At 36.6% G+C, this 14,240-nt stretch overlaps 1 protein-coding gene across 1 annotated transcript; it reads left to right on the forward strand.

The window, feature by feature from the left end:
* The first annotated feature begins 11,800 nt into the window (after window positions 1-11,800).
* On the forward strand, window positions 11,801-14,079 carry LOC141724035 (cytochrome b561 and DOMON domain-containing protein At3g61750-like). Its single transcript, XM_074526020.1, has 4 exons — window positions 11,801-12,089; window positions 12,181-12,580; window positions 12,686-12,993; window positions 13,156-14,079. Exons 1-4 carry the CDS (start codon window positions 11,889-11,891, stop codon window positions 13,432-13,434), a joined length of 1,188 nt encoding a protein of 395 aa, XP_074382121.1. The 5' UTR covers window positions 11,801-11,888; the 3' UTR covers window positions 13,435-14,079.
* Window positions 14,080-14,240: the final 161 nt, after the last annotated feature.

The following is a 14,240-nucleotide window of genomic DNA, read 5'->3' on the forward strand; positions in this document are numbered from 1 at the left end:
TTTGTTCTTCCAGCAAATTTTATGGGCTCTAAAAGATATATGCAACAGAATTTTCAAGATGCACTTGCCGTTTGTCGTGTTGTTGGTCACCCTGACATATTTCTAACGATGACATGTAATTCTCAATGGAATGAAATATAAGAAATGATGAAGAAATTACCTGGTTGTTCTGCTTCTGATTCTCCAGATATAATATCACATGTTAGATATATTTGATAATGTCATGGCTAATATGTTTTATGTTTAGATTTCAGATTTTATTTGAACAGAACAAATCAGTACTTAACTGATCAGTACTTATACTGGAAGTCAGAACTTAAGGGATATCAGTACTTATGTTATCAGGAGATAAATATCAGGAGATAGATATCAGAACTTAAGTGCTGAAGGACGATCAGATAAGGACAGTAGCTGATTAAAGTTAAGAAGATCAAGATAAACATAAGAAGAGATATGCATGAAGAAGGAATTCCGTGAAGAATGGAATACTTGGAATAGAAGATATCTGATTGATATATTTTAGGAAGCAGAATTATATTCCATATCAATTAGCGATTATCTTGTAACTGTGTAGTATATAAACACAGACATAGGGTTTACACTAGAAGTGTTATCATTATCAAGAATATTATTTACTATAACCCTAGCAGCTCTCGTGATATTTTGTTCATCACTGAGAGATAACAGTTCCAGATTGTAACAGAGTTTATTGTTTAAATAAAGTTTGTTTTCTGTTACATAAGTTCTTGAAGTTTGATTTGATTGTAATAAACACTGTATTCACCCCCTCTACAGTGAAAGTGTGACCTAACAAGTGGTATCAGAGCCTTCTGTTAACACACATACAGTTAAAGATCCAAACACAATCATGTCTGACACAGAAACTCCAACTAAGCCTACCAAAACTGAGGAACCATCAAAGACATCAACTCAGAGTCGATATGAGACTATCAGAGTTCCCATATTGAGACCATCTGAATATCCCATATGGAAGGTAAGGATGACCATGTTTCTGGAAGCAACAGATCCAGAATACCTTGATAGAATCAAGGAAGGGCCTCACAAACCTACCAAGCTCGCTGTTGTAGTTGCAGGTGAAGCAGCAATGACCGTACCAAAGGAAAAGAGTGATTACACTGCTGAAGATATAGCATCTATTGCTAAGGATGCCAAGGTACGACACTTATTGCATAGTGCCATTGATAATGTAATGTCAAACAGGGTAATCAACTGCAAGACTGCTAAGGAGATATGGGATGCACTGGAGACAAGGTGTCAAGGAACTGAAACAGTTAAGAAGAACATGAAGACAATACTCACTCAAGAGTATGAACACTTTGACTCTAGGACTAATGAGTCATTGACTGATGTATATGATAGATTTGTCAAACTCTTGAATGACTTGTCATTAGTAAATAAGGAGTATGATCTTGAAGATACAAACCTTAAATTCCTGTTAGCTCTTCCTGAATGTTGGGATTTGAAGGCAACAACAATAAGAGACAACTACAATCTTGATGAAACAACTCTTGATGAAATCTATGGAATGCTCAAGACTCATGAACTTGAGATGGAACAAAGAAGCAAGAGGAAAGGAGGAAAGTCAAGGACAGTTGCTCTCAAGGCTGAAGAGGAATCCCTCAAACCATCTTCCTCAAAGAAAGACAAGGGTAAAGCTCTTATCATAAAGTCTGATACTGAGTCATCAAGTTCTGAGAGTGATGATGACTCAGATTCTGAAAGCTTGCCTGAAACTGATGCTGATGAGGAGATGATGAAGCTGTGTGCTCTTATGGTGAAAGGAATCACAAAGATTGCATACAGGAAGTTCAGGAAGGGAAAGAAGTTTTCCAGGAAAGGCATAAGTTCTGATAAGAAGAATTTCAGAAGATCTGAAGGAAGAGGAGGAAAGTCTGACAGAGGAGATTACGCTAATGTTAAATGTTATAATTGTGGTGAGAAAGGCCACATATCTCCTGATTGCAAGATGACCAAGAGTGACAAAGGCAAAGCTCTTGTCACAAAGCAGAAAAGCTGGACAGACACCTCAGACTCTGAAAGTGAGGAGAACTATGCATTGATGGCAAATGCTGATAAATCAAGTTCTGAGAGCAGTTCTGAAGCTGCTGAAACAAAGGTACCTCAGACTACTTATGCTTTTCATACTGATGATATTAATGAGTTGAGAAGATATCTTAAAACCATGTTTGTTAGTTATAGAGATCAAACTTTAACATGTGAAAGATTAACTTCTGAAAATCTTGCTTTTAGGAAAAGAAATGATTTCTTAGAAAAAGAGTTAGTCATGTTCCATCAAACTCAGCAGGATAGAGATGATGCTTTTTATGTTAGGGATGAAGTGCTAAAAATGAATGAATCTCTAAAAACTGAGTTAGAAAAGGAGAGAGAGATTATCAGAACTTGGACTAACTCTGGCAAAACAACTCAAAATTTGCTAAGCAGTGGAAACTGGAAAGAGGGCTTAGGCTATGGAGAAAATAAAAATGAAAAAGGAACTGTAGAAATTAAGCCTGTTGATAAGCAAAAGCCGAAGTTAAAACCTGTTAAGTTTGTAACTGAAAAATCTGAAAATGAGAAATCAGAAGTTAAAAAGGAATTAGCTTCTGACAAACTAAAACAGGAAAAGACAGCTGAAGTTAACATAGGCTTAATGACAAAGAAGCAGCTTAAGCATAAGCTGAAAGATGTTAAGAATGCAAACAAGGTAAAATCACCTAGGAAAAACAGGAATGGAAAGGAAGGTGTGAATAAAAGCAATAACTATAAATCTGTTCCTGATGCTCCTAGGAAAGCATGTCATAACTGTGGAAGTTCTAACCATCTGGCTTCTTTTTGCAGGAAGAATAAGAATATTAACTCCTTATCTACAAAGTCAGGAGTTAAGAGTCAGTCTGTTAGATACAAACCACAAAATCCTTGTTTTCATTGTGGTAGTTTATGGCATTCCATTTATACTTGTAAGGAATATCATAGTTTGTACTATGATTATTATCAAGTAAAACCTTCTTTAAAGAAAGTTTCTGTTGTTCCTTCTAGTGTAAGTTCTGATTCAAAGTCTGGTAGTATAAGTTCTGATAAGAAAACTGTTAACATAAAATCTGATGCTAAATCCGCTGCAAATGTTAACAAACCTAAAAAGGCCAAAGGATCCAAGCAAGTCTGGGTCCTTAAAACTAATAATTAGTGGTCTTTTTGATTGCAGGGCAACAGGAAAAATATTTTAGTTCTGGACAGTGGATGTTCAGGACATATGACTGGAAATAAGGCCCTGCTATCAGACTTTGTGGAGAAAGCTGGCCCAAGTGTTTCTTATGGAGATGGCAACATTGGAAAAACTTTGGGATATGGCAATATCAATCTTGGGAATGTCATCATTAAAGATGTAGCTCTGGTCTCAGGACTTAAACACAACTTACTGAGTATAAGTCAAATCTGTGACAGAGGTTATCATGTTGATTTCTTTGCAGAACATTGTGAAATAGTTAGTAAATCTAAAGGAAAAATTGTTCTGAAGGGATTCAGGCGTGGTAACATTTATGAAGCTAAGCTTTCAACAAGTTCTGATGGTTCTGCAATCTGTTTAGTAAGTAGAGCCTCAACTGAAGAAAGCTGGAATTGGCACAAGAAACTCTCTCATTTAAACTTCAACAAGATAAATGAACTGATCAAGAAAGATCTTGTGAGAGGACTGCCAAAATCAGTGTTTGTTCCTGATGGTCTTTGTGACTCATGTCAGAAGGCTAAACAAAGAAAATCTTCGTTCAAGAGCAAGACTGAATCATCAATTCTTGAGCCTTATTATCTACTTCATGTTGATCTATTTGGTCCAGTGAATGTCATGTCTATTGCAAAGAAGAAATATGCATTGGTCATAGTAGATGAGTTCACCAGATACACATGGGTGTATTTCTTGCACACAAAAAGTGAAACTGCATCTATCCTGATTGATCATGTCAAACATCTGGATAAATTGATCAAAGATTCTGTGAAAATTTTGAGGAGTGATAATGGCACTGAATTCAAGAATCTGATAATGGAAGAGTTCTGCAAAAATCATGGAATAAAGCAGGAATTTTCTGCTCCTGGAACTCCACAGCAAAATGGAGTTGTTGAAAGGAAGAATAGAACTCTCATTGAAGCTGCACGAACAATGCTTGAAGAAGCAAAGCTTCCAACCTATTTCTGGGCTGAAGCTGTGCAGACTGCTTGTTTTACTCAAAATGCAACACTCATTAACAAGCATGGAAAAACACCATATGAGATGGTGAAAAATAAGAAGCCAAATCTCAAATACTTTCATGTATTTGGATGTAAGTGTTTTGTTCTCAAGACTCATCCTGAACAGCTATCCAAGTTTGATCTAAAAGCTGATGAAGGAATCTTTGTTGGATATCCACTTTCTACAAAAGCCTTCAGAGTCTATAATTTGAGAACAAAAGTGGTCATGGAATCTATCAATGTCTCTTTTGATGACAAGAAGATCACTGGACTTGAAGATTGCATTGATCATGATCAGCTGAGATTTGAAAATGAAGATTCATATTCTGATACCTCAAGTCCTGACAGTTTAAGTCCTGATACTGTAAATTCTGATGGATTAAACTCTGATGTTATTGAAACTGTGGTGACTACGTCAAAGGAAGATGCACCAATGCAGGGGGAGCATACTCAAGATATAATCACATCTCAAGAAGCATCAGAACATACATCTGGCTCTTCAAATTCTGATTCATCAAGTTCTGATAAGCCAAGTACTGACAGTACTGAAAATCTAAATACTGAAGGATCCAACTCAGAGAGCATAGTTTCAGGGGGAGCATCAGAAAATGAAACCGAAGACAGCATGAATCATGGGGGAGCATCCAGTTCTAGAGAAAATCTTCCATCTGCAAGGAAGTGGACAAAATCACATACACCTGATTTGATAATTGGAAATCCTGAGGCAGGTGTCAGAACTAGAACAGGTACTTCGAATGAATGTCTTTACAATTCTTTTCTCTCTCAGTCTGAGCCAAAGAAAGTGGAAGAAGCTCTTCAAGATGCTGATTGGGTGCAAGCAATGCAGGAAGAGTTGAATGAATTTGAAAGAAACAAAGTCTGGACCTTAGTGCCAAGACCTAAGAATAGATCGGTTGTTGGTACAAAGTGGGTATTCAGAAACAAAACTGACAGTGATGGCATAATTGTAAGGAACAAGGCAAGGTTGGTTGCAAAAGGATATTCTCAACAGGAGGGAATTGACTATGATGAAACATTTGCGCCAGTTGCTAGGTTAGAAGCCATAAGGATATTCATGGCTTATGCTGCTCACAAAAAGTTTACTGTCTTTCAAATGGATGTGAAAAGTGCTTTTCTCAATGGAAAATTGGAAGAGGAAGTATATGTTGAACAACCTCCAGGCTTTGTAGATTCCAAACATCCAGATTATGTCTACAGGCTTGATAAAGCACTTTATGGACTTAAGCAAGCTCCTAGAGCATGGTATGAGACTTTAGCTCAGTTTCTTCTGGAAAGTGGATTCAACAGAGGAACTATTGACAAAACACTGTTCTATCTCAACCATGGCAAGGACTTACTTTTGATCCAGATTTATGTTGATGATATTATTTTTGGGTCTCCAAATGACAAACTTTGCAAAAAGTTTGCCAACCTAATGCAGTCAAAATATCAGATGAGTATGATGGGAGAACTTAGTTATTTTCTGGGCCTTCAAGTCAAGCAGAGTGAAGAAGGAACCTTTATTTGTCAATCTAAGTACACCAGAAACTTGCTGAAGAAATTTGGAATGCAAGACTGTTCAAGTGCATCCACTCCCATGGCCACTGCAACAAAACTGGATAAGGATACTGGTAATTCAGTAGATATTACTGATTACAGAGGTATGATTGGCTCACTTCTCTATCTAACTGCTAGTAGACCAGATATCATGTTTGCTACCTGTCTTTGTGCAAGATTTCAAGCAGATCCAAGAGAACCTCACTTAACAGCTGTAAAAAGAATCTTTAAGTATCTTAAAGGAACAGCTGATCTAGGATTATGGTATCCTAGAGAATCAGATTTTAAATTAATAGGTTACTCAGATGCAGATTTTGCAGGTTGCAAAATTGACAGGAAAAGCACAAGTGGAAGCTGCCAATTTCTTGGAGGCAGGTTGGTTTCTTGGTACAGCAAGAAACAAAAGTCAATTTCCACATCAACTGCAGAAGCAGAGTATATTGCTGCAGGAAGCTGCTGTGCACAGATTCTTTGGATGAAGAATCAGTTACTGGATTATGGGTTAACATATTTCAAAATCCCTATTTACTGTGATAATCAAAGTGCTATTGCTATGACAGGTAATCCAGTTCAACACTCTATGACAAAGCACATCAGCATCAGGTACCATTTCATCAGGGAACATGTGGATGAAGGTACAGTGGAATTGCATTTTGTTCCCACAGATCAAAAAGTAGCAGATATCTTCACAAAACCACTGTGTGAAGCTACCTTTTCAAAATTGGTAAATGAACTTGGAATGATTTCAGGTTCTTTCTCTAAATCTGCTTAAACTTGTTCTCTGTTATCAGACTTTATGATCAGTATTTACAGAATTAATCTCTTTGTATATTCTGTGCATTAATTGATAAATGTCTTTAAGTACTGACTGTTGTCTGATATATGTTTCTAAACTCTGATAAGTGATATATCTGTTTCAGTAACTATTCAATCCTATGAGGATAACTGTGCTAGATACTGACCTACTAGTCTTCAATAAACAAATGATCCCATGAAAGAAGTAATTATTTCTGTGGAAATCTTATGACACAAGCAAATTCTGATACTTGAGCTTAGTTTAGTTTACTTTATTCATCTTACTACTAAGTCCCAAATTAGAATAATGCTACTCATCTGTTTAAGTTCTGATTCTAGTAAAACTGCTGAATGTACTAAGTGCTGATAAACCTCACTTATCAAAAGAAGAAGAACAAGAATCAAAGAATAATATCAGGTACTCCTTTGAGATCTAGAGTAAAAATGTGAATGGGACGACCCAAGTGCATAGCTGGTATTAAGTAAATATGCATTAGAAAAGCAAAATATTTTTTCTTGGTGACTGTTCGCACTCTATGATTACTGGAGAAATACTCTGATAATAGCATAAATTCTGATAAACAGTCGTGACTCACTTACACTGAGAAGCCACTGTAAAATAGAATTTCAAAAGATGCATAAAATTAGCACAAAAACAGTTGAGGTGGACTCATGCATGAACTCATTTATCAGTAGGTTTCAGGATAATGACAGCTCTTTAGCAAAATTTTAATTATGACTTATTTCTAAGATGTACTGAAGTGAATCAGACTTTACTCTTTGTCTGTTATTTAGCTTAATGCACACACTAATCACTCCATATGAATAATGAAATTTCTGTGGTGGTCTATGTTATTTTAGATAAACAGTCATTGTGTCATTTTTGCACAAATTCTGAGGACAAGTTCTAGTTACAAGTTCTGATGATTAAGTTCTGACGTTCATAACTAAGAACTTGTATGAGTATTTACTAAGATAGATATTGCTTGTTCGAGTTAAGACATTATGTTCTGATGACTGTTAAGTTCTGGTATAGGTCTAAGTTCTGTTTTGTCAGTCTAACCCTTTACTTGACTTATCTATGAGTAAAATTTGGTAACAGTCTCAGATTAATTTCGAAATATTGAAGTGGAAGATTAATAGTCTATGGTTAAAACATAATGGCACTCGTCCTTGAACAGTTCACTCTTGTTACATGTGCACATTCCTTTTCCAATGACTGTTATTCTTTTTCAAAGTCTAGGGAGACGAGGTAGAATTAATTCTACCTGTCAGCATTAAATATCTTTGCGTCTCTTGGCATTCTCTTGCCTATATAAACAACCACTTCACATCAGTCTTTCCATCACATTCTTCTCACACACTTATCCTCCTTCTTCTGTCAAAAACATAATGGTTCGATACAACATGTTTTTGAACACACAAACCTTCACAATGGAGCTAAGTTGTGCCGAATGGCAGCAGGAGTGGCATATAACAGCCATTCCTGAGGAGATCTGGGACTCTGTCCCACAGGAGGTGCTGGCTCACCTTCTATTCTTCGAGATGGATTACCATCGCCATCTGGAGCGCCTGGAGGAGGAAAGGCGGGAAGCTATCCGTCAGCAAGAGCGAATCATTCGACTCGCTATCTTGTTTGTCGAAGATAGGAAGAGGAAGATGACTTAATCTCGTCTTCTTCCTGTTCTTCTTCATCCTCAGCTTTGTCAGGCTTCTTAGCTAGGACTAAAGCTGTTGACGTTAGGATTAGAAGCTTAGGGAAAATCTTGTATTGATGTAATTTCTATTTCATATATGTATTGACTTGATATATTAATGAAAACTGTTTTACTTCAAGATTTTGTCTCTGAGTTGTTTTATCTTGTGTTGTTAAATCCTGCTTGATATTCTGATGACCATTTAAATTTTGTCTTTATTTAAGTTCTGATTCTTTGTCAGCACTTATTCATCGAAATTATCTCGGTCATTTTTAACATGGTTCATTTTCAGAATATTAATGTTGCAGTGAAAAATAATTCAATCAGTGCTAACGGTTTCAATTTTGAATTAAAACTATGTCTCTTGATAACTGAAATGGTTTTTCCTTGAAACAAGGCAACTGGGTAAGTAATCATTCCTGTTTTCTCGAGCCCAGTAACTATCCGTTATTACTGCATGTCTGACAGGTGTCCAACGGTAACATTTTTTTTCAGAGTATAAGAACAACAGAGAGAAGATTTCTTTAATCTTTTATTTTCTTTATACTTTATCTCTCTTCTTACTTTTACTCTCTTTCTCATTCTTTCTCACGTTGGTTTTTCATACAGACATTATCTCAAACACCTAACAGGCATACTTGAATTTCAATATTTTTTCACATGGCACCAAAGGATTTAATCATTGATGGAGCAAAGTTTGTTCCAAACAACTATGCTGCAATTCTTGATCATGCTGAAGCTCCATCTGAATTGCATTTTGTGCAAGATCTTCTTGCACATAGTGAGGTTGGGTACGCCTTAACTCAGCCTGAATTATTTTCAAGTCAACAAGTTCTGCGGTTCTGGAGGACTGGAGTTTTTGATGATGGTGGTAAACGAGGAACTCCCAGTATTATCTTCCAAATGGGTGATTCATCCTATGTAGTCACTCCTGGTACAGTACGAAGAGCATTACATCTTCCAGAAGATTGTACCTTCTCTATACCAGAGGAATCAGAACTTCGGGGGTTAATGACTGATTTGGGATATGAAAAGAGTCTGACGAAACTTGGACAGTTGAAACGGGCTAATATTAGAAGAGAATGGAGTTTTTTCTTCGATTGCATCACCAAGGCTTTTGGCAACAAGTGTTCAAATTTTGATGCCATCCCAATTCTGAGTCAGCACATCGGGTATGCTATTATCCATCAAACTCATTTTGATTTTGCAACTGGAATAATTGGTTTTATTGGGGATAGGATGACAGAGGATCGAGATGTTGTTTATTTTGCTAGATTCTGTCAACTTATTTATATGTATTGTACTGCTGAACCCCAGTTAGTCAGCACTCAAACCCCACCTTTTAAGGTTGCAAAAAGGTACTTTAACGACCTGATAAATGCTGACACAAAGAAATCAATGGTGAGACAATTACAGATTCCTCAGTCTGTGAAACAGATTCTGGTAAATGCTGATCCTGCTACTTACAAATCTGTTTACTCAAATGTTCAACCAACTCACCATAACCAAAATCCATCAACCTCAGTCCCTACCTCTCATTCTACTCAACCTACCCTCAGAACTTATCTCAAATCCTATCTCTTCACTTCACAGACTGCGCAACTGTAACACCCCCAGATCCGGGGTCGGGGATCCGGGTCGTCACGAGTTCCATTTTCCTTAACAACACCCAATCTTAATAAATAATCAACTACTCTGTACTTTGACCCCACAATAAACACACACACCACAAGTTATAGTCTCAGAGATGAATATCCAAAATAATCACAAGTCGTTTTATTCCACAATTATATGCCAATACACCTTAAACAGGTTTCTGAATAAATTTACATTTCTTTGCCATTATTACAATTCATAAATATACATAATCTGATACATCAAAAGTTGAAAGTCTAGCCTATTGGTAGTTCCTACCTCAGCTATGGCGGCACAGTGCTTATAGAAAACTGCGGAACGTCTCCTAACCTCTTGCGAATCGGATGAAAGAAGCACACAATAAACAAACAAAACATATAAAAAAAGGAATTCAAAACTTCATACACAGAAGGTAGCTGGGCATGGTTTAAAGTTTCAAAAAAATGAATTCAAAATTTCAAAATCAACGAACAGATGGAGTAATTGGCAGTACCAGGAGACAAAATGGAAGTACTATGTAAAGTCTTCTAACACAAAAAAGGAAAGTAGACAAAAGAAAGGATGTTGTACCGGTGCTTGTTGCTCCCAATTTACATGACTGTGTTGGATCACAAAGAGGAGAAAATAGTGGTCCTCGTGTATGAACATGTGGCAGAATGTAATAATGTATGCATATGTGGATGTAGGAAAGGTGCTTGTAGAAGAGTTGGGATGGCAAAATTGATAATTATAGGTGAAGTTTTGGGGCAGGGGGTGTAAATATATACAAGTATGATTTATATTATAGATAGATTCCCGATAGATTTAAGACCTTAAGTGGCTAGTATTTGTTAGGTTTATAATGATCAAACACAAAACGCCATTTGATATTTTATTTGGATAATTATGCACAATTACTTCTTAGCCTATTCTAATCTTGAGGTAATATATATATATATATATATATTTGAGATAGCATGGATTGTATTTATGTGTGTTGCTGATCACTCAATGCAAGAGATACAGGCGCATACTCGTTTTAATATAGCCAGACTGTTCTCTGTTGACAATGTCATTCACAATTTAGCCGCGTCAACATATCACAGTTAACCCGGGCACCTCATTCATGTCTCCCATCTGAAGAATGTTCGTGGTCGAAAGAAGTTTGCTTAGTAATTGAAACTTGGCACTATCAGTTATCAGGCATCTTTTCTGAGCTGTTGAGTTACCTTGGTTGCTTGCCAATTGTTGTATCTAATTTCATTGTGAAGTATTATTAACTCATTAAAACAAGACTCAAGACATTTACACAATTCAGCAACATTCAATTTGTTCCGGATTGATTTTATCCATAAAATTGTGGCACCATTCTGTATAGACCCTGCATTCCAATATAAACAAGCTTGTAGACGAATTTGAAAAGAAAAAAAAAAGGAAGCTTTTAAATGAAATTTATCATCTTCTTAATTGGTTGATGCAAAATTGAAAACTATATCCTCTAAAGAAATGCAGAAATTTTAAATTCTGTACTTACCATTTCATATATGAAATATGGGCGCTACTCCATAGTTAATTAAGCGCGGATAGAGTGACGTGACTCACTTGCATTTACATCAGTATCTCTGTTAAGCCTATCCTTGAAATTTTTACCTTTTTAACATCCATCAGGAAACTGGACTGGGAATATATATATATTTAGATCTGCTTAGGTGTATCTATATTTGAAATGAAGGGCAGTAGATAGCTTGCGGTGGTGGTTTGAAAATCTTAGTGGAAATGCTAATGATGAAGGTAAATGACCTGCCAACTATATGCAACCACCTCTCTTGTCACCCTCATCCATTGCATAATTATATACTTTGAACTAAAGATACTATCATGACAAATACACTGTTAACTTGTCTTTATTTACCTCACAGATTGCTTTACCTGTTAACTTAATTATTTTGCTACCGAAAGTCCTCACTTCTGTTTCACTTTCTTCCGATGGAAGTGAACTTGAGACTTATTATACTAACCGTTCTCACTAGTGCCTGTTGGAAGCCGGTTGTTTTAGGGGCGGATGATAGCAGTAATGACATAAATTCAGCACTCTGCGGGGTTGATCTTAGGCTCTTTCTGCCTCTTCCTTACAATAGTTTACCAAACATCATCTGCAAACCTATTTGGAATGCATTTATCCTTCGAGTAAGTTTGATCTACATTCCAACTTTTCTTGAATATTGATTTGTTAAAAAGAATTTATACTAGTGGTTTTGGTTAACATGTTGTTCTGCAGTACTCTAGGACTGAAGATAATGTTTTGACAATCGTATTATCTGCTTCATACACCACTGGATGGGTTGGTATGGGACTTTCGAAAGATGGGATGATGCTTAATTCCAGTGCAATGGTTGGATGGATCACTGAAAATGGACTTGCAAGAATTAAGCAATATTATCTAGCCGGTTTCACGCCTTCACAGATGAAGCCGGATAAAGGCGAGTTGCCTCTCACCAGTGTTCCGCCATTTGTTACAATTTATGGAGCAACAATTTACCTGGCATTTCAGTTAAATGCTCCTATCTCATCCCTCACAAGTCAAGCGATTTTACTGGCTTATTCGACTAGATATCCAAACCATAACCGTCTAACTCCTCATAATGATAAAACAGCTATACTTTTCGACTTTGCAGCAGGTCTGTTGATTTATTTCCTATGCATTCTGCTTCTACCGTATATATTTTAGTTAACTTAAAACATGCAGGCTTTGTACAATGATGCTATTTGAAATACCTTTTCAGGTAATGTAGGCTCTGTGTCTTGTTCTGGAACACGGGAAGCTAATGATATATTTGGGACAATAAGGACACATGGCATATTAGGGTTACTTGGATGGGGAGTGATTCTTCCTGTAGGTGCTATTGTTGCCAGACACCTTAAGCATCGCGATCCATTGTGGTACGAACTTCACGTAGCTATTCAATTTGTTGGATTCATTATAGGGATTGCTGCAGTGGCTGTTGGAAGATCAGTCTATGATAGGATACACGCGAATTCACCTACACACAGAGGGATCGGAATATTTGTCCTTGTGCTTAGTATCCTTCAGGTCTGTACTTCATTAGTTCTTCTATATCAAGTATTCCTGCATAATATTGTCGTTACTATTGAAACATGAAATTAGGGAAGGCAAACTATAAGGCTAATCAAACATCAAACCCAGGAGTTTAAATGAATGATACGTCATAATGTAATAAATTTTGTGCTTCAGGTATCAGCGCTCTTTCTTAGACCGGACAAAGACAGCAAGAACCGCAGAATCTGGAATTTGTACCACCAGTGGTTTGGTCGGATCGCCCTTTTCTTTGGAGCACTAAATATCGTTTTAGGAATCCAATATGCAAATGCAGGGAACGAGTGGAAACTAGGCTATGGATTTGTACTAAGCATTATTTTACTTGCATGTGTTGTACTAGAAGCTTTACTGAAGCTAAGAAAGGCTAAAGAGACACAGTCCCCTCCAGACCTCCAGATGAACTCATTTTCATAATTACTGACATATACTTCAAGTGGAGGTGTTTTAAGACATTTACTTGGCAACACAGCATGGAAAATACCAGTGACAAAAATGATTCTGCTTGTTTGCAACTGCCCGATACTGTTTTGTACAGCCCAAAGATACATGATTGCAGGATTGAAAGACTATTCTAGGACAGAATTCCTTCCAAGGAAACAAAAAACCCGAATATCTGTGGACTTTGTCAAGGTCATCCTCGTGGCTTTGGCCCTAATTATGGTTCTACACGATAGCATAAGATGTTACTCCAGTTTATTCTTACCCCCATTGCAACACATCCATGTATTTTACTGTAGGACTGCGATCCTACATTGGGATGATATTATGAAGGATTACCCTCGTTAGAGTTCTATGTAGCACAAACCATCTTTTCACATAATCTTAGCAGTACAGTACTACATAAATGCAAGAGAAAGTGATATGTGGTATACAATAGCTAAACTTAGCTAAGTAGATAAGTGGCATGTTTATGTTTCATCTTCTGCTTCCTGTTTTCGATAGATCTAAGCTGTTTGTAAACATCTAAAGTCTTCATACCGTTGAATATAAACAATAAGTGGACACCTAACCCATGTTTATTATAATTTTTATGTGTCCTTGTACTGAAATTCTACAAAAAAAGGAACCAAGCTAAATCAATATGTGGACACCTAACCCATACACCCCTGTAGAAATTGATTTTATTAATTTAACCTACATGCATTAAAACCATCAAAAAGAATTTTGGAACGTCGAATATACAACTAAATCAATTTTAACTTTCAGGTCTGTGCTATAGG

The sequence above is a fragment of the Apium graveolens genome, chromosome 5 (assembly GCF_009905375.1).
Source record: "Apium graveolens cultivar Ventura chromosome 5, ASM990537v1, whole genome shotgun sequence".
NCBI lineage: Eukaryota > Viridiplantae > Streptophyta > Magnoliopsida > Apiales > Apiaceae > Apium > Apium graveolens.

Excerpts from the sequence above, each read along its gene's own strand:
- LOC141724035 (XM_074526020.1), top strand. The coding sequence starts at position 11,889 with ATGGAAGTGAACTTGAGACTTATTATACTAACCGTTCTCACTAGTGCC. Across the intron at positions 12,581-12,685 it reads ACTTTTCGACTTTGCAGCAG|GTAATGTAGGCTCTGTGTCT; the intron begins GTCTGTTGATTT and ends ATACCTTTTCAG. Across the intron at positions 12,994-13,155 it reads TTGTGCTTAGTATCCTTCAG|GTATCAGCGCTCTTTCTTAG; the intron begins GTCTGTACTTCA and ends TTTGTGCTTCAG.